Source organism: Trichoderma evansii, assembly GCF_050947405.1.
Source record: "Trichoderma evansii strain SZMC 28006 chromosome Unknown GGI43scaffold_6, whole genome shotgun sequence".
Lineage (NCBI taxonomy): Eukaryota > Fungi > Ascomycota > Sordariomycetes > Hypocreales > Hypocreaceae > Trichoderma > Trichoderma evansii.
The window spans coordinates 915828-935375 of NW_028145200.1; the positions used below are offsets into that span (position 1 = coordinate 915828).

A 19548-nucleotide genomic window follows, 5' to 3' on the forward strand; every position below is an offset into this window, starting at 1 on the left:
GATTGGTCGATACTACCCTAGACGTTGTCGGAAACTTGGAGGTGACATGGCAATTAATTAGAGACGGCGACTGATGCATGTTTATTATTAATGTTATTTTGTTATTCATTATTGTTTCCCAAGTTTCTGGGATACGATACGGATCTCGCATTTCCACTCAGTACCGATATTGTAACGTATCAACCAGCCATACGAATGATCAAAGTGTTGCTGGCATCTTTCCAGCCCACGCTTCTCTTAAACCTCCCATTCTTTCAAACTCCACTGAGCGCGTCACGAGCCTCTCAACTGCCGACTGGTCCTCTTCATATGCCGTGTCTTCACTATCTTCAGAATCTTCCGGTTCTGCATCCCCTTCCAAGCTGTCTTCTTCTCTACCATTGCCATCTCCATCATTCTCGTCTTCCTCGTCTTCCTCGCCTTCCTCACCCCCCGTATAGTCTCCTTCATAGTCCCCTTCATCATAATCTCCTTCATCATAGTATCTTCCATCAAGGTATCTTCCATCATCTCCGGTTGTGATGCTTCTATCTCTGCCTCTTAGACCATCATCAGGATGCTGTACTTCAGTGCGCTCTTCAGGTGAGCACGAGCCGTGCGCGCCAGTATCAGAAGTGTCCGCCGGCGCATAGTCAGACAGCAATTTCTCCGTGAGGTAGAGCAAGACACTATTTGTCCAGTGCTCAGCAGTATTCTTATTACCAAAATTGTACCCTCCGAGGTGAAGTCGCCCCATCAGTGGCCTGTCAGGTAGCTCCAAGGCATAACTGATCGCTCTCGCGATGCTGTCAAGATCTCCCCGGCGATATGTGATCGGTTCGGGAATCTGACGGGTAACTGGGTTTATCTCTGAGACGATGGGGCGTTTATTGTCCCCTGGTCTGCAAATAAAATACTCTATGGCTGCCGTCATGGGACCACCAGGAGTCAAGGGGAAAATAGCTGCGTCGCTGATTCGCAGCAGAGCATGGAACTCAAGCTCAGAGACTTGTCCTTTATAGTATAGCACATGGCCAAACTCGGCCGGGCCATATTCAGCGCTGATCGAGTCGGTCAACTCATCAAAGAGGCTAGTAGAGAGCTCTCCAAAGGAATCCTCGGCCCTTGATGTGCATATTACTTGTAAAAAGATTACCCGTTTTTTCCACTGGGGCATCTGTGTCAACATTCGATTAAACCCTAACAATATATCTTCCATCTCCGCTCCAGTATCGAGCGTATTGTATGAAACAACAATCTTTCTGCCTTTAAATATACTTCTCAGAGACTCACCCTCTTTGTTAACCGCTTCGCCTTGTGCAACGCTGGACATATCGATCCCCGTTGGAAGAACGGCGCATGCATTCATAGCTCGAGCTGCCCAGTATGATGACTGATCTGGGTACTTCTTTGCACACCAACCCACAAATGCCATCATGTCTTCGGACGCCTGAAGGGTGATAATATTCGATCCAAGAATTCCTTCAAGAACTTTGAGCGGCCATGGCATTGCAAGTGTGCGGTAGGGAGTGTGCAAAGAAAATGTGAGATATGCGTCTGGCAAGCGTCGTCGAAGAAGGCGAGGCAACATCATCAGATGATAATCATGGATCATAATTATATCTCCCGGCTTGTATATGTCGCAGATTTTGTCGGCAAAGCAGTCCATCATGAAGCTATGGTCACGCCATATTTCCTCTGCCTGGATTTCCAGAGCTTCTGGCGTAAATTTATCGCCGTGGAAGTATGGGCAAAGGACGGTATCGACAAGCCGCCTCCATCTGCTTTGTTTTCTTAAAGCGATTCTATCTGCTGAAAATTCTGGCATGGCCGCCAACTAGACTGGCACCGTTTTCAGCTCAGCATCGTACAGTTGCCGTTCTAGTCTTTCTTTGCTGCAGTGGTCGATGACCGTGTTGTTTTTGTGTTTTCTTTGTGGAGAGAGCGAGGTACCTTGGATGCCCCCCAAGCCTGGCTTGTCTTCACCACTATCGGTTGTTTCAGAAAACGGTACTTCGCCGGTCCAGCCAACAATGGTATGATCCCAAGGAGAATTCAGAGATGAGAGGTGAGCTAGACTATCGAATTGAATCGAATGATCATGGCGGTTGCTGAGTTCTACTCCTTACTCGGGTCAGTCTTCGAAATATTAAACGGCAATAATAAATCCTAGTTGTCAAGATGGTGAAAAGAAAGAGTTGCAAAATGCGTACCCAACCATGGTCGCTTTTTCGAGCTCGCAGTTTATAGGGAATGGTAAACGTGACAGATATAACTCTGCCACTTAAATGTAGCGATGACAGGCCACTGAAATCAGGCTCAGAAGAACTGAGATTATCTCCAGAAATTGATGCATCAAACTGCAATGGGGATTCGGAACTCTCAGCAGAAGCATCGAAAACTTGATCGGGATTCCAAAGGAAATGCCGGCTGTCCATTTGAGGCTTCTATAGTATACAAACTTTCTCTATTTCTCGTTGATCAAATCCCGTAGAGTATTGTGACTGACAAGCGAGAATGCTGATAACTAAGCCGTGTTGATGAATACAGAAGAAAGTTGCCCAAGTATCGGGCTGGGTCAAAATATTATATACTATAAGATGTGCATCCCCTTTAAGGGAAGGAGATGTGGAAACATCTTAGATTTGGCCTGTTCAAACACTGTCTGCTGCTTCCATTCAAGGTCCAATATTAAGCTATTTCTATCCGTCACTATAAACCCCTATTGGGCAATGTATCACGCCGAGTATTTACATGCTAATCTCACATCTAGATAGGTACTCTAGTGTTAAGTCTCATACTATTCCTATTCTATCTATATTTGGCTTCCAAGCAGCCATGAGGCACACAGTCTCCAACTCATACAGCTAAAGAATGACTTCACACGGCTACCATGACTACTAAACTCTAAACAAGCACAGTATCCCTCGCGCCGGCACGATAAATCAAAATCGTCACTGTGTTGTCATGGGCGAAGCTAAAATGCCCATTTCGTATAAAGAGCGGCACGAGCCACTACATATCGCATGCTGTGGCTCGTTATGATCTGCCAATAGCAACATCATTGCAAAAGAGCAAAATATCGACAGTTTTCGCTGTATAGGCTCTCAAAGATAAATCATAATCTCCGTATTGTACCACCCGTCATCATGAACATGAATCGAGCTACCGCTGCCGCACATGCTGCGGACATGCATGGCGACCATCTCCTTCAAGGAGGCCATGCCATCTTGAAGGAAGATACGGATCCGACCGGTCAAGACACTGGCTTCTCCAACGTTTCCCATAGTGCAGTGAAACAGTCGGCCGGCCTCGAGGGCACAAAGCCAGACGACTTCCACGCTGGCGTGAGTGGTCGTTTTGGAGAGAGTATGGGGCAAGGAACTTTCCAAAGGCATGTAGGCCAAGCATAAGTGCGGACAACATGTTTAGCCATGTTTGGCTGACTGATTTTAGGGATCAATATGACAAATGAATATATAATAATGGTAGGATGGAGAATAAGTAGCAGAAAGAGATTGGCAGTGATGTAGCGTATTAATAGCGAACGAGAATGATACTATCTGATGAGTTCTAACTTGAATCATCAGCTCAATAACGTGCAGGCATTTATATGTGAAATTTCTATATCATAACAGCTCCTCCAAAGCAAATAGCTCCATTACATGAGCAATCTCCAAGCACCAAGCAGCAGTGCCGCGAAACCAGTGCATACACCCATCAGCCACTGCAGCGTCTGGAACTTGACCTGCTCCAGCTTCTCCCTCAAAGCTGCCACCTCCTGCTCAATCTTGGTCTCTGTCTCCTTAATCTTGAGCTCCTGCCCGACGGCCTCTTCTCGAATGCGCCCCTTTTCCAAGTTAAGGTCAAGCCGCACGCTCGCCTGCGTTCGGCCAATCTCGTCGCGCAGTCGACTGCTGAGCTTGGCGATGTCGTTGGTGAGACGCTCGTGCGCGCTGCGTGTTGTGTTGGACTCGGTGCTGTCTGCGGATGCGAGTTCGGAGCGCAGCTTGGCGAAGTCGACCTTTTGGGTGTAGGTGGTTCTGGCGGCATCTTCGCGGAGCACCATGGTTCGTGTTAGGTTTTGGATGCTGTGTCAGGTATCAAGGTTAGAATAAGGTTATTAAAGAATAGTATATTCAAGCCTTCGCCGTTGGTACGAACCTCTCTTGGATGACATCGTTGAGAACTTTCATCATGGCGACGGACTGCTCTTCCGTAAAGCCCTCATCCTTCAGCCGCTTGACAAACTTGAGCGTATCAAAGTGATGTTCGCGGTATTGCCGAGAGGTCGCATGGAATCCTCTCCTAAAAGCTGGTACTTGGCTGCCATTGCACCGTCTCGCCGAGAAACTCGTATTGAAGGCGGGCACTGAGCTGTGAATTGACTTTCGCTGGTTCGGTTGAAACGCGGTGAAGGATTGGGCTGCAACACTTCGAGATGCTGCGAGCGGCGCAGTCCAGCTGATCCGCGGGAGCAGGAATCGAGGCAGCGTCTCGACTGCAACGAGGCCGGTGGCAGCCATTTTTGGCGATGATTGGCTGTTGGTTGTTGTTGAGCTGGGAATCGAGAAGGCGGAATGCCAATACTGCTAGCACTACCAATACAATAGTATGGGGTTTTGGGTTATGGCTTCAGGCTTGTTTCAATGGCTAGCTTCGGATAATAGTTTGACGTGCCGGCTGTCGGCGGCGAAAACGATTTGCCGATGAGAGCTTTAGTTCCATTGGACTTGAGCATAGACATGAAATGGCTGCGGTATCGACAGAGTTTATCCAAATCAATTGATAGCTTTTGATCATTCGGTATCTTCTTCTTTTTCGTTTTCCGCCATCACGCTGAATACAATGGTGTTTGCAGTACATCCTTGTTCAAGCAGGGGTGCCTCCCGCCAGCCAGCATCGTCTTGGCTAGCCCCTCTGGTTGATGTGAAGCTTAGCTTTGCAGCTGTCTTGAAGCATACCTCAAGTAGAGCTCAAAATAGCTTGACTTATAGTCCAATGACTGGAAATTACATATTATATCATCTCAACTCATCTATCAAGGAAACTGAGCTGCGCCGGACCGAACTACCTCTCCGTCTCCTTGTCGGGCTCCACCAGGAGTCTTAATAGCAACTGAGCTGTCATACGAAGCAACGAAACACAGCCTCAATTTCTATTAGAGTCGAGACACACAGCCAATGAGAGTTTTATATCGAATCAATTCATCAGAATCTTGTCAATGAACTACTTCGACTGGTTTATATGTCACCTCGTCTCTATGACATGGCCATCTGCTGTTCTATCCATCGACATCATCTGGGCGATGCTCTGCTCGGCATTCAGCAACAGTCCAACCGCGCTCTCGGGATTCGGATTGTCCGCGATCCCCGGCACCCCGATCCATCTGCTGATTCAGCCACTCTGGCAGCGACAAGAGCTCCCTCGAACCCCGTTGCGCAGAGTCCCTGATTGATCAACCAACGCGAGAGTTTCATCCGCCAACCTCGTCGGAATAGGGAGTCCCAATCCCGGCTGCGCGACTCCAACTCACCACTGCAGGAAACCTGCGTCGATCGGATTTGGACCATCAGCTTCGGCAGACACTCGCTACGCTTCGCATCCCACACAAGACAATGGCCCCGGTGCCGCCTCCGCCAGACGCCGTCTCAGTCGGCGGCATCCCAGCAGGCTATGGCCGCTCGTGCACCAACTGCTCGCGCGCCAAGTGCCGGTGCATCTTGAGGCCGGAAGGGGGTAAATGCGACCGCTGCCACCGCTTAGGCAAAGAGTGCCATCAGATGGTGACGTCGCGCAAGCGCGTGGCCAAGAGGACCACGGCCTCGAGAACCGCGCAGCTGGAGGAGAAGCTCGATGACCTGGTGTCGATACTGCGGGCGACGCAGCAGCAGCAGCATCAGCATCATCAACACCAGCATCAGCCCCATCAACCGCAACCGCCGGCGCCGCCAGTGCCACAACAGCAGCACCATGTTCACCTCCAGAAGCAGCAGCAGCAGCAGCAGTCTCCTGCGCAGCCTCCCATGAACGGCGCATCGAACCTTGAAATTGGTTCGTCCGCGTCGTCCTCGTCAACATGCCCGCCCTTTATAAATCGACTCGACTCATTAGCCGACGCGGCAACATCACAGTCACAGCCGCACCCTTCCAACCTGACACCACCTCCGCGTCTATTAGACAGGCTTCCGGAACCAGCTCCCAGCGAGGCCGAAGTGTATCTTGTCAAGTTTCGCCAGTGGCTGGAATTCTTTCCCTTCATGTATCTAAGCCCTGATCTCACGGCCGAAGCTTTGCAGAGGGAATCCCCTTTCCTTTGGCTCTGTATCATGAATGTCACGAGCATGTCCATGCCGCAACAGGCTATGATGAGAGACAGGCTGCGCCAAGAAGTTGCACAGCGAATGGTCATCAATCACGAACGAAGTATAGAAATGCTTCAAGGCTTAATATGTCTGATATCATGGTAAGATCTGCCTCCTATTTAGCAGTGTAAGCGGCACCGATTGCATAATACTAATTGACGGACTTCCTAGGGCGGCTATGAATGCCGGTGCTGCCAACAAGCCCTTTCTTACAATGTACTCCCACATATGTAGCTGCATCATCTACGAATTGGGCCTCAGCAGGTTTCCCAACGAAGAGCACTACTCAACAGTCTGTTTCAAGGCCTGGGGAAGCAAAGCGTCCAACTGCCAGCCTAAAAACCGTACAATGGAAGAGCGGAGGGCTGTGCTTGGTTTTTGGTACGTCACATCAGTGTAAGTGGCGCCAGTGACTACTATATTCCCTCTTTGTATAACTGGAACATCTTTTCTAACCATTATCCATCAGATGTTCGGCTTTTCTTGGTAAAATGGAGCCACTCGTTTGGACGCTACACATGCAAGAGTCGCTACAGTTATTAGAAAGTGAAAAGGAATATCCATCAGATGAAACTTTGATCGCACTGGTTAAATTGCAGCTTATTGGGGAAGAAGCACGGAAGCTCATTGTAAGCGATTTTGTTGGCCGTGACTTTGGCAGTCTCGACCCTGATAGACCTCCCACGTACGTTTTCAAGAGAGGTCTTCTTTGCCAGCTTCAGAAGATCCGCGAAACTTTGCCGCCTGGGGCAATGTCCAAGGGTAAGTCAATTAGCATCTCATACCTAAAGGCAGACAATATAGAGCCATGCTTACTTTGGTTGAAATAGCGGTGATACAATTGCACATTTACAGCACCGAAACTCAGATCCACTCAATTGGCCTCTTTGGCGGAGCGAAAATCCCGTCCTCGCCCCGTATCGATGCCATGTACGCTGGCCTCCTCGCTGCTCGGGCCTGGTATGATACCCTATTTCTCGTGCCGCTCACAGATTTTGTGGGCATGCCATTCTCCCTGTACATAGAGCTTGCGCAGATCCACGCTCTTTTATACAGGATCACGACCATAGATGATCCTGCCTGGGACAGGGATATTATGCGCAACACGGCGGACCTCGGTACGTATCTGGATAGGACCATCGACCTGTTTACCAAGGCGGATGCGCTTTATCCTCTGAGAGGCGGACCTGAGGACGTATCCATTTTTGGGAAATGCACAAAGGTCCTTCGCAATGTGCGCTCAAGCTGGGAGCCGGCCATATCACAGAACCTAGGAGGGCTCCCAACGCCAAGCAGCCAAGTTGTTACAGGTGCTGCGCCGCAGCATACTTTGCTGGTCGACCACTCCATGATGCCAGACCCTGAGTTGCCTCCAGACTTTGGTGACATTAACTGGATGACACAAGTATTTGGACCCTGGGATTTCTAAGGCGTGTCAACAATGTCTTTTCACGGTTTGAACGAAGGGTGTGTCTTTCAGCACTGCCCGTACGATGCAATGCTACGCAATGCCATATCATATATGCAAGACGTAACCGTGTGGGAACTAGTGTGGCGGGATTCGAGACTCCGCCGCCAGAAGGTGAACTCCGATACTGAAACGTCGGGATATACATTTCCTGGAGCACGAGCTCGCATATCAAGACACCAAAGGCTATTTATTTAAAAGCAGTCTGCATGGTTTATTCGCAGAGATGTCCTGCACACTTGGCTATTTATGGCAGATGCACATATACGGCTCTTTACGCTAAACTTTTTAATGGGCGAATGGATGAAGATTATCAAGACGAGGATTTAAAAGCAAGCCGTTGATTTAATTAGGGGGGTTTCCTTTGGAGTTATAGAGGCATATTTTCTTGGGGTTCAAGAGACATTACATTGGCTGGCGTTTACTTTAGATACATATCGATTTGATAGTTATTGCTTTTTAATGCATTCTCAGCTTAGAGCGACAGATTGACGACATATATAATGGCTCTAAGCTTTGAAGTTGGATATTTATATGAATAAAGTCTCCATTCACTGTTACATTGTGCACAGATTTCGTTTCGAGCGTCAACGCAGGCGTGAATCGTTCTATGGGCTGTAGGTGAAATGATCAATCTGCTCTGATATTTCCCACGTTTTCTTGCGGCAAATTATTCTATCTCTTAGCCTCTCCGATCTCGCCAACCCCAAAGATTTATTAGAGATAGACAGGGCCATCAGCGCTATAATTATTGCCGATGAGTAGTGTCCAAGAATCAGATATCGAAAAATGATATACTGCAGATGCTTGGTGCTATTGTATACTGCGCTCAGACCGACTGGCAACTTTCGGGATAATTTCTATTAAGCGAATCCTTCCAATTATGGTATTTATATGCTTGACAAGTTAACAGTATAACTTTTAGCAGCAAAGCAAGATTTTCCGTATCACAAACCAATTGCTACGGTCATTCAAATAGCCGCCTTGTAGGGGATCCCCCACTGGGTTTCTTGCTATGGGTCTCTGTCTCCGGCGTGGGCTGCCCAATACGGCGAATTACCTGCTTCCACTTACAGTAGAGCCATCACCAAAGACAGTATCCCTGGGCATTTTCTAAACTTATCAGGACAAGTATTTATACATATGTTTGGACAAATAATCAGTTGGACAGACAATATTTAGTCATCTAATTCGAATATCAGATAAGAAATAAAAAAACTCAACTACATTGGTTGATAATCGGCGAGAAAAAAAAAATAGAGAGGGCGCATTTCAAAGAGGGCGCATTTCAAAGAGGGCGCATTTTCAAACCCCACGCCTGCTCCAGAAAAACAATCCCCCGCTACAGAGCGCTTGATTTAGTGAATTTTACCCCGCCGAACGCGGCTTCAGGGTGCTTTATTGCGAGGAACCACATCTATGCGATAGGTAGATATGGATATCTTTTCCTAGTTCTTCTTTTCGCCCTTTCTTATTTATTTTATCTTTCTTTCGCTGTTATCTTCTGTATCCTATTTTTGATAGAATTGCAATTTCTGTTCTCGTCGTTTATACCTCTTGATACCCTCCCTGCTCCGGTGCAATTGCATCATAGCCTCCAACTTTTGCCAATCGCACAACACCAATAGAGCCTCCACATCTCCCACAATGAGCCGCACCAAGGTCCTCCTCCTGGGCAAAATTGACCAGTAAGTTGTCTCATTCTCGTCTCAAGTGAAGGAGGGCTCCTTTTATATTGCGAACCAACAGCTAACAAGCAATCGCTTCCAGCGCCCACGTCGCATGGTCAACCATCTCCGACATCGCGGAAATCGTCCAGCCCAAGGCCACCAACAGAGAAGAGTTCATTGCCGAATCCAAGTCCGGCGCCCTCGATGGCGTCACCGTAGCGTACCGGACGTTTGATTCTGCGAATGTCACTGGCAGAATCGACAGCGAGCTGCTAGAGGCTCTGCCCAAGAGCCTCAGGTTTCTGTGCCACAACGGTAAGATACCACAAGCGCATATATGATATACACATAGAGCCTACAAACTGACTCTTGAACCTCAACCCAGGCGCCGGCTACGACCAAATCGACATCCCCGCCTGCACCGCCCACAACGTCCGCGTCTCAAACACTCCCACTGCCGTCGACGACGCCACGGCCGACGTCACCATCTGGCTGCTCATCGGCGCCTTGCGCAACCTCCCCATCGGCATCAAGGCCCTGCGCGAGGGCAAGTGGCGCGGATCGCCTCTCCCCGCGCTGGGCCACGACCCGCAGGGCAAGATCCTGGGCATCCTGGGCATGGGCGGCATTGGCCGCAACGTCGCCACAAAGGCCCGCGCCTTCGGGATGCACATTCGATATCACAACCGGCACAGGCTGAGCCCGGAGCTGGAGGAGGGTGCCGAGTACGTTGACTTGGAGACGCTGTACAAGGAGAGTGACGTGCTGAGCTTGAATCTGCCTCTGAACGTAAGTAACATCTATATTTATATATCCACAAGATGTGTCGAACTATAGAACTAACAAACTTCTAGCCCAGCACCCGCCACTCCATCGCCGCCCCCGAATTCGCCCTCATGAAGCAAGGCATCGTCATCGTAAACACCGCCCGCGGCGCCGTCATGGACGAGGCCGCCCTCGTCGACGCCCTCGCCTCCGGCAAAGTCTCCTCCGTCGGCCTCGACGTCTACGAAAACGAGCCCAAGATCCACCCGGGCCTACTGGCTAACCCCAACGTCCTGCTCGTCCCCCACATGGGCACCTGGACGCAGGAGACGCAGCAGAAGATGGAGGAGTGGGCCATTGACAATGTCAGGCTGGCTGTGACGGAGGGGAAGCTGAAGAGCATTGTGCCGGAGCAGAAGGATTTGGCGTGAAGTGCTACAGTAAATGCAAAAGCTGTGAAAAAAGAGAGACAAAAAAGAAAAGCGTGTAGATAGATGTTGCTGGCATTGCCTTGTTTTCTTCGACTATACTCGGAGGCTATTTATGCTATATAGATTCTATAAAAGATAGAATAAACTAAAAGTGATCTGAAAGATTTGGCCACTGTTAAATGATCAATCCAGAAAACCTATGGAGAATTCTAGTAGAAATATTCCAAGTATACCTTGTGTCGCTTAAAGTATCATATCATCCCTCTACCACAGTGGAATTAGTGGGCGTGTGGCAGAATAGTCAGCATAGGCCATTCTCAGACATGGTCACAGATTCACATTCAAAGAGAAACATCTTTTTACCAAGCCAGGGCTAAAATTGCCCGCATATGTTATTCCATATTTTCTATAGCTAGTAATTCTCTTTCAGCCGCGGTTGACGGGCTCTTTCAAATGCGCCCATCTCGCCTTTCCGAGCTGAGCCCACCTGTATCATGCGCTGTGTTTTATCCGCATACGTCTCGCCATGGGGGAATCATCATTAGCAAAAGTATATTTACCCGACGCCGTTTTTGTTGAAAAGGCCAGTTCTTTTCTGCCCCACCATCCGCCCAGCGAGAACCTCAAAAAAAGAGTCCATAAAAGGGAAGAAACAAAAAACGAAAAAAAGAAAAAAACCAATAAAATCCCATGGGCTTTTATTTTATCCTTGCCCATATATGCCCCTTGCCGGTTCATGATGCTGTTGAAATCACAAGTTTTCCCATTATCCGGGTCATAAATCCGGAAGAGATGTCGTTACACGTAGGAATCCAGTTGAAGGATCCTTTGGGTATGAATACATGAAAAATGCTTAGTAGCGGTAGCTGTACAAGGATTCGTTAGTAAATAGCTCATCAGACAGTATATATTCATGGATAGGGGATAGTGCTTACATCTCGGCCTTGTAAGGACCCTCGACGGTAAGACCAAGGTACTCAGCCTGGACCGGGGTGAGGGTAGTCAGCTCAGCCTGAACGTGGGCCAGGTGCAGCTTGGCGACCTCCTCATCCAGAACCTTGGGGAGAACGAAGACACCGACTTCGAGCTTGCCAGTCTTGCCGAACTCAACGTACTTCTCAGCCCAAGCCTTGTCAGCGGCCTTGTACAGAGCAATCTGAGCAAGGACCTGGTTGGAGAAAGAGCAGGACATGACGAAAGAAGAGTGGCCGGTAGCGCAGCCAAGGTTGACCAGACGACCCTCAGCCAGGAGGATGATGTGGCGGCCAGAGGCCATGGTGAATCGGTCGACCTGGGGCTTGATGTTCTGGACAGACTTGGCGTTGGCCTTGAGCCAAGCAACGTCAATCTCAATATCGAAGTGGCCAATGTTGCAGACAATGGCATCGTTGGGCATGGCCTCGAAGTGGGTACCAGTCAGGATGTCACGGCAACCGGTGGTGGTGACGAAGATCTGACCAATGGGAGCAGCCTTCTCCATGGTGGTGACCTGGTAGCCGGCCATAGCAGCCTGGAGAGCGTTGATGGGGTCAATCTCGGTCACGAGGACACGAGCACCCATACCGTGGAGAGCCTGGGCACAGCCCTTGCCGACATCTCCGAATCCAGCAACGACAGCAACCTTGCCAGCAATCATGACATCGGTGGCACGCTTAATACCGTCAATCAGGGACTCACGGCAGCCGTACAGGTTGTCGAACTTGGACTTGGTGACGGAGTCGTTGACGTTGATGGCAGGGACCAGCAGCTTGCCCTCCTTGAGCATGCGGTACAGGTGGTGGACACCGGTGGTGGTCTCCTCAGAGACACCGAAGCAGTCCTTGAGCTGCTCGGGGTACTTGGAGTGGACGAGGGAGGTCAGGTCACCACCGTCGTCGAGGATCAGGTTCAGCTTCTTGCCATCCTTGAAGGCGCTGAGCTGCTGCTCGAGACACCAGTTGTACTCCTCCTCGGTCTCGCCCTTCCAGGCGAAGACAGGGACACCGGAGGCAGCAATGGCGGCAGCGGCGTGGTCCTGGGTGCTGAAGATGTTGCAGCTGGTCCAGGTGACCTCGGCACCAAGAGCAACGAGGGTCTCAATGAGGACGGCAGTCTGGATGGTCATGTGCAGGCAGCCAGCAATGCGGGCACCGGCGAGAGGCTGGTCGGCGGCATACTTGGTGCGGATGGCCATCAGACCAGGCATCTCGTTCTCGGCGAGTTCAATCTCCCTGCGGCCAAAGGCGGCCAGGGACAGGTCAGCGACCTTGAACTTGTGGGCGGGAGCAGACATTGTGGAGGGGGAATTGAAAAAATCCGAAGATTGTATAGAGAAAGAGATGATTGAAGGAGGAGGATATGAGAAGAGAGGGATGGAGAAGAGGAAGAGGAAGAAAGAAAAAATTGATGGGGAATGCCAACAGTTAAAAAAAAAAAAAAAGCTCCGATATTTACAAGGCCCAAGCAAGAGGGGAACCAAATCCGTTGAAAAGCGGGCGGTGAGCCTAGAGGGGTAAATTTTCTCACCAAGCGGGGCAGATGAGATTTGGATTGGATTTTTCCAGCTTCGACGAATGAGACGCGCCGCTGGATTGCACGTCCAGGGCTCTTTGGGGGCAGAATCCTCAATCCTCAGCTTACAGCTTACTTCGTACAGTATAGTTTTTCTACAGCACCAATAACTAGTGCTAGTATTAGTATTAGTATTCGTATTCTGCCCATGCCCATGCACATGCACATGCCAAACAACACAGACATGGCCACGTCTCATGTAATGCGGGGCTGGGCCAATAATGGCAGCCCGAAAGGAAGTGCGCGGTATTACGGCCTCGATTGAAGCTGTGCAAGAGGCCTAATAGCAGCAATGTATCGTAAATGTGTGTACATTTCTATGTTATTTGGGCATCAAGGTGCTAGGAGCTTAACTTGGACTCGCATTGAGACGCATTGAGGGCAAAGATGCAGCTTTGATCCCCCTTTTGCGATATTTTGCATCGTATCAATTCCATCACACAGATATGCAACAGGGACAAAAAGGCAAGGAGAAAGAAATCATAGTGGTATCTAACAGGAAATACAAGTCTAGGCGTAGAAATCCATACTACTAGTAGTTTCAAACACTCTTTTTTAAGACTCTCTTGTCGCTGCAGATCTAGACCAGAAGTACTTTATTATAGTCCACCCAAACCGGAACGCCGCCAATGCACCCTGCCGCCAATAGTCTCAACCACCAAAGATCAGTTCAAGAAGTTTTATTCATTTTTAGGTTTTAGCAGATATTGCATTTACTGCGGCAGCAGGTTCTCCCGAACGGCAAACATCTTAGCGCTAATGTTGGCCGTGAAGCCATCGACCTGCTTGCTGTACTGCTCAACCTGCTTGGCGTTGAGCATGCCCTCCAGTCGGCTGGGCTCCTGAGGAAGCTTGAACAGTCGCTGCCACTCATCCTCCGGCAGCAGGGGCTGCTTGGCAAGGGTGCGCTGGGCGTTCTCAGCCTTTCGCTTGGCCTGCCACTGTGTAATCTTGGTCTGCTCACGCGCCAGCTGGCGTTGGTAGAACTGGAAGTTGTTGAGGTCGACGTAGTGGGACTCAATGCTCTCTAGCAGCAGGTCGCAAGTCTTCTCGAGGAAGGGATCAACTGACAGATCCAGGTTGTCGATGGAAGGGTACAGAGGCGCCTTGATACGGTCGTTGTTGAGCTCGTTGAGGGTGCTGGGCTCCTTGATATCGCGGGCAGCGGGCGAGGGCAGCTGGTGGAGGAAAGAGGTAAGGAGGTGTGAGTTCTGCACAGTGATGGGGTACTCCTGGAGGATGTCACGGAACGAAAGTTTGGACTTTTGCAGGCTGTTCGAGCTTGTCAGCACAACGCTCATATCTGACGATGGAAACTCTCCCCCTCGTATGCTACTCACCTCTCAGTAGTGAACTTGCCCTCCTTGTAGACGGTCATGAAAAGGTTGCTCAGGCGGTAGGCCTTCAGGGCCAGGGTTCCCTGTGAGCTGCGGCTGGTATCGTAAACCAGGGCCACAGTCTTTTCGTTGTCCTTCTGGTAGTGGTACTGGTTCTCGATGAAAGCCAGGGTAACAAAGTTGCCCATGGTTGCGCTTGTGTACCATCCAACGTTGTTAGCATCAACGTTGACCTCCTTCAGGTGTCGGATCATTTCGCTCTGGTAGGTAATGTTGCTCTTTGCGCGAGGGGCGGCGGCGGCGGCATTGGTCGCGTCGCTCTGGTGGGTGTCGGTGGAGGAGTTATCGACGGTAGGGAAGGCAAAGGTGTTGGTGATCTCCAGGGTGCCGTTCTGGTCCATTCCCACGATGGAACCGGTGGCCACGGAAGGGAAGAGTGAGGAGCAGTGTCTGGCAATTTTCATAATCACCTTGGCCCAGTGTCAGTCTGAATCTCTCTCTCTCCATCATCTTCAGGAGGGGAGGGTGGGGCAATTCGAGCTCGAACTCACCAGAGCATCGACCTGCACCGCCTGGAAAGGCGCATCTTTCGGAGCTTCGCTCATCTTGGCCGGGATTTGAGGTTTCTGGGGGGAATATGGCGAGAGTCGAGCCGAGGTTGATGCCGGATTCAAGGCTAAATGGTGGCAGCTTCTGAAGCGCTCGCGCTGTTGTTGTGAATATCGAACTTTTCGCCTACCAGATTTGTGGGCGTTGTGGGTTCGGGGCGGTGAGCGGCGGCAAAATTCAAAAGAGGGTCAAAATTAACCTCCAACTACCAGCGCCAGGCTGCGAACTTGACCAGCTACATCTACAGAAGCTTTTGCTCGATTTCACAACAACAATCTCTGCGATTATTCCCGGCGACATATATAGTCCTAAGTAGCCGAATACACTCACATTTCATCACAAACTCTCACAGCGTCTCAAACCAACATGAACTCGCCGAGCACTCAGGAGTCTGGTGCCACGGCTGTGCTATCATCATCTTTCGCGCTTCATTGCGATCGTTTTCTTTTTGTCTCATTATGCAAGTATAGCTTTATTCTTCTATTTTACAGTTCATTTACCTATTTAAAATGCCAACATGATGCTCGCTTGCCGCATGATATCATATAAAAAAAAAAGTCTTGTTTTCAAATCCAATCATATCCCTTTTACTCCCAGCTCCTGTGTTTTTTTTCCCGAATAATTGTCATTGTCTCTGGTCAGAACTCATCAACCAAGCAAAGTTGCTAGGAGAAGATGGCGAGTGTCGATCATCTTTATTTCCACCAAGAAATCGACCAGTCATCCACATTGTCTCGGATGGTGAGTCGGTGTTGGTCAATGTTATAATAGGCATACTGATGCCTGGTGACACTCACCGCTTTTCGATGGGCTGGTCCTCTGCCGCCAATCATTGCCTGCTCCCTGGAGCACCACACGCAAGTTGACAGATTTTGGAGCTCTTCATCTGGCTCACCAAACCAGTATCTGTTTCATTGGTCAGCAGCACGATAAAAAGGGCGAAAAAAAGCGTCTCCATCTTACTTCAGGAAGCCTCCACTGGCTACGGCTTCGGCATGAGCGGCCTTATCCAGCTCACAAAGATAATCATAGTCGGTATACGTCAAAATCTTCGAGCGGAAGGCAACAATGTAGAATGAAATTTCCTTGAAATCTTTTCCGGATTTTTGAGACAGGCGCTTCACTTCGGCGATGACTTCGGGCCAGTTAAAGGATTCTTCATATGGCGCAGTGGCATAATCCTCCCGAATTGGTTTGAGGGTTCGCAGAGCCTTTGCCAGCAAGCCAGCCTCGTGAGAAACGGTCTCCAGGTCAAGCAGATGAGGTCTCTCCGAGTATGGCGACTTGAGGACGAACCGCTCTTCATCCAGAGCATTCAGCTCGCTGATAACCGGTGTTACCTCCTTCAAGGGAGCCACATCAATAGGTTGCACCAATTCTATTTGAGCAGCCATGATGATCGAGGGTGGCTAATTTTGTTGAAATATGCTTTTCAAAGAATGGTGTGGATATTTAATGGTGTACAGTTCGTCTATCAACCAATTGGCCTTTTTTGGGAAAGATGAAGGAATGAAAAAGGGAAAGGGGAAAGCTGCGGGTGTGTGGGAGGTCAAAAGAGTATTTATTAGCGGTGGCTGGCTGGAGGTGACACAAGTCGAACCGCCTTTACTCCCGTACACCGTCCGGTCCTCGCACGTCAATTCATCGCAGATCGGAGGAAAGGCTAATACACTACGGATGAGCCGCAGCAATCACGAGATATCTTACCCGATGATGCCACATTATGCCACAAGGCGTGGGGTATGGGTCCAGAGACATTCGCGTACCTTCTCTATTCAGGGGCCAAGATCGATTGCGTGACTGGCACTGGTACTGATGAGGTGGCCCGTGGTTGAGATTTCGCAATACTAGATCTACGGAAAGAAACGTTTCGCCTTGTACGACTCGCACAATATGCATTGGAGTGACCAATTGCATTCCGGAAGCTTCTCCATGAACTTGAACCGCCCAAAATTAGACTTTCTCTCATATGTCCTTGGTCTCAGCTCCCAGAAAACTTCAAAGACTTTGGACAATACTCGGAGAATCTTACTCGCCCAATAGACTTTTACCACTATTCGTGCCAGGATCCGAGATTTTGCCCCGCGCTGCACTACGGTCGTCATCCCTGGGCGACAGCGGAACACCTTTTAGCGCGCAACGCCACGCATGGCCTGAATGACACCATCTCAGTGGCACCCAACCACAAACCAAAAGAGCACATTTTTTTTGGTTTAAAGGTCTTCGTCTTTGCAGCAATGGCTCGTTTACGACTCCAAATAGGACAAGGAGGAGTAGATTTAGGATGCAGCCCGCCTCATAAGGGCTAGGACTTAACGTACGCCCTGGCAATAAGAGAAGCAGGAACTGAAACTTCCCTGTCAACTCGGTGCTAAATCGTGGAGGGTCTGCCCCGAGAGCCGGCCCAGTAGCCTAAACTGTCGATTTTTGACAGATTTCCCCTACTTATAGGCCCAATTTTGGATCTGCCATTGGCCACTGAGATCCCTAGTATTGGCCATTGCAAATTGCCAACGTTAGTCGGTGAGAAACCGAACCAGCCGGGATCGCCGATGCTGGCACGGTACGGAACATGGACCCTGGAGATCAGCCCGCTCACACTATAACTGCATTCATTTACACCACTAACGCTGACACTCTCCGTATGGAGTGCATACATTAGCCCTTGTGCTAAAGACTTACGGCAGAGATCTTGAAGCTACAAGGAAGATTCATACTGTGACGTACCTATTCTAGTGTCTTTTTTTTTTTTTTTTTTTTTAAAAAAAAAAAAAAAAATTAGCAAAGCCAGGGACTGGCTATGGAGAACATCGGCGAAAGCGCATGGAGAATATCCATATGAATGCCCGCTGTGGCAACTACTGCTGCTTGTACGAATAATTTACCACCCTTTGAAACAAACTGAGGCTTTTTAGATGGTTCGTATTGAAGCCGTAATAGCCGTACGCGGATATACTCATCCTAATAGTAACCAGGGCCGCACAACGATTCAGTAACTACAAGAGTTGTTAACTCGGAGCAAAGACGTAGTTCAATGAGGGATAAAAACTCAGTGTACTCTGTACACTCTGTCGGTTGGTTTCATTCCAAACGTGTCAGTCTACCAAATGCAGTCAGTAGTGCAGTTCCAGTTTTCTCTCTCTATGTGGATATGATGCAACAAAGCCTATTCGTTTACAATGCAGCCGCCTATAGGAATTACCACCTTGTGTGCTACATTGGAAGGATTCATTATGGAAGCTTGCATCTCCGTCTTCATAGTTATCTGTGTATTTCGTATCTCTGTGTGGATGGTACTATCGGTTTGACGGCTGTAAGGATAAAACGCAATTACAAAGCACCAGAGTTTATTAATCCACTCTATGGTGTGTAAGAAGATATGACATTACCTAACCTTTGGGCTCTAATCTGGAAGGTGCCATTACCAGAGTCTGGATGAAACTCTTACATCTTGTTGATCCTGCATCTTATCATCCTGGCAGCTGACTTGCATATTCTTCCTTGCTTTCTTTTTTCTCTCCTAGCGTTCTAGTTGATCATGCCACGAATATGAGTTCTATTTGTATGCCTTCGGCAAGACTATACTAATAGCGTTAGATGTAGCTACTACAGGCTGACGCTTTGTCAGATCGTGGCTTATTAGTCACAAAGCATAGGCTAGGGGAGCTTTTATTATACAAAAGGTCAAAGAGAGAAGATATATATAAAACAGATCTATCATTGGTAAAAACGGAGTTTATGTGCAACCAACGCAAGAGGAGCGAAAGCGGGAAAGCATAAATAATCACAAATCTCCATTCTCATGTGTGGCAGAGGACCTCTCTGCCCATTTGGACGCATGAAGCACCATAGCCAAACGAATATCTACTTGTCCATAATGAGATTTCATTCACAAATAGGACATTTCTAATAATTGAGTATGCAGAAGATTCCTTGACGCCAAAGCGGTGTGTCCGATTTGAATGCAGGATCGCTTGGCTTATTGCGGATTACATATTAGAAATCCGGCTAGGGAAAGCAAATACATGGTGAGAAACAGTCTCTCCAGACGCCCGAATAATCGCAATGAGAACAATACTAAGTACACTTATACACGACCTATTCAATTGGAAGGGCAATAAGTGATAGCCCTATTGCCTTCTTATGACTTCAAGCGAAACTCTAAACTCACCTAAATCAGGCTTGTTCATCATAAAACCCTAGTAAGGCGAGGGTTAGTAATACTAGACGTTATCTAAGCGAAGTTTATCGGCTTCTCCCAAATCAGCAATGCAGTCGTCTTTTAGCGTCGTTCATATCCTACAGCGTAAATCAAGGGCAAGACTTTGCGATGAGTTGAAAGAGGAAGACAACTCATAGAGTAGCGCAAGAATG

The 19548-nt window shown here is 48.9% G+C and overlaps 8 protein-coding genes across 8 annotated transcripts; 3 read left to right on the forward strand and 5 right to left on the reverse strand.

The window, feature by feature from the left end:
• Positions 1-199: 199 nt before the first annotated feature.
• Positions 200-1807, reverse strand: GGI43DRAFT_382396 (glycosyltransferase family 20 protein; the record flags this gene model as incomplete). Its single annotated transcript, XM_083203242.1, has 1 exon — positions 200-1807. The coding sequence occupies one exon, from the start codon at positions 1805-1807 to the stop codon at positions 200-202; it is 1608 nt and encodes a 535-aa protein (XP_083062171.1).
• Positions 1808-3128: 1321 nt separating this feature from the next.
• GGI43DRAFT_382397 (uncharacterized protein) lies at positions 3129-3447 on the forward strand (the record flags this gene model as incomplete). The annotated part of the gene is made up of 2 exons (XM_083203243.1): positions 3129-3377; positions 3436-3447. 2 exons carry the CDS (start codon positions 3129-3131, stop codon positions 3445-3447), a joined length of 261 nt encoding a protein of 86 aa, XP_083062172.1.
• Positions 3448-3508: 61 nt separating this feature from the next.
• Positions 3509-4601, reverse strand: GGI43DRAFT_333425 (CCDC90 family protein). Its single transcript, XM_083202006.1, has 2 exons — positions 4144-4601; positions 3509-4070 (listed from the first exon to the last, which is right to left on the reverse strand). The coding sequence occupies exons 1-2, from the start codon at positions 4503-4505 to the stop codon at positions 3641-3643; spliced, it is 792 nt and encodes a 263-aa protein (XP_083062173.1). The 5' UTR covers positions 4506-4601; the 3' UTR covers positions 3509-3640.
• Positions 4602-5331: 730 nt separating this feature from the next.
• On the forward strand, positions 5332-7773 carry GGI43DRAFT_433193 (uncharacterized protein; the record flags this gene model as incomplete). The annotated part of the gene is made up of 4 exons (XM_083209701.1): positions 5332-6445; positions 6516-6740; positions 6814-7106; positions 7175-7773. The coding sequence occupies exons 1-4, from the start codon at positions 5598-5600 to the stop codon at positions 7771-7773; spliced, it is 1965 nt and encodes a 654-aa protein (XP_083062174.1). The 5' UTR covers positions 5332-5597.
• A 1686-nt stretch (positions 7774-9459) lies between these two features.
• On the forward strand, positions 9460-10678 carry GGI43DRAFT_421971 (D-isomer specific 2-hydroxyacid dehydrogenase; the record flags this gene model as incomplete). The annotated part of the gene is made up of 4 exons (XM_083208036.1): positions 9460-9500; positions 9583-9797; positions 9868-10271; positions 10337-10678. 4 exons carry the CDS (start codon positions 9460-9462, stop codon positions 10676-10678), a joined length of 1002 nt encoding a protein of 333 aa, XP_083062175.1.
• An 853-nt stretch (positions 10679-11531) lies between these two features.
• On the reverse strand, positions 11532-12950 carry GGI43DRAFT_382401 (adenosylhomocysteinase; the record flags this gene model as incomplete). The annotated part of the gene is made up of 2 exons (XM_083203244.1): positions 11532-11544; positions 11614-12950. The coding sequence occupies 2 exons, from the start codon at positions 12948-12950 to the stop codon at positions 11532-11534; spliced, it is 1350 nt and encodes a 449-aa protein (XP_083062176.1).
• Positions 12951-13684: 734 nt separating this feature from the next.
• GGI43DRAFT_333401 (uncharacterized protein) lies at positions 13685-15355 on the reverse strand. Its single transcript, XM_083202005.1, has 3 exons — positions 15117-15355; positions 14569-15035; positions 13685-14500 (listed from the first exon to the last, which is right to left on the reverse strand). Exons 1-3 carry the CDS (start codon positions 15168-15170, stop codon positions 13942-13944), a joined length of 1080 nt encoding a protein of 359 aa, XP_083062177.1. The 5' UTR covers positions 15171-15355; the 3' UTR covers positions 13685-13941.
• Positions 15356-15413: 58 nt separating this feature from the next.
• GGI43DRAFT_401309 (uncharacterized protein) lies at positions 15414-17201 on the reverse strand. The gene is made up of 2 exons (XM_083205556.1): positions 16138-17201; positions 15414-16080 (listed from the first exon to the last, which is right to left on the reverse strand). The coding sequence occupies exons 1-2, from the start codon at positions 16566-16568 to the stop codon at positions 15870-15872; spliced, it is 642 nt and encodes a 213-aa protein (XP_083062178.1). The 5' UTR covers positions 16569-17201; the 3' UTR covers positions 15414-15869.
• Between the last annotated feature and the right edge of the window lie 2347 nt (positions 17202-19548).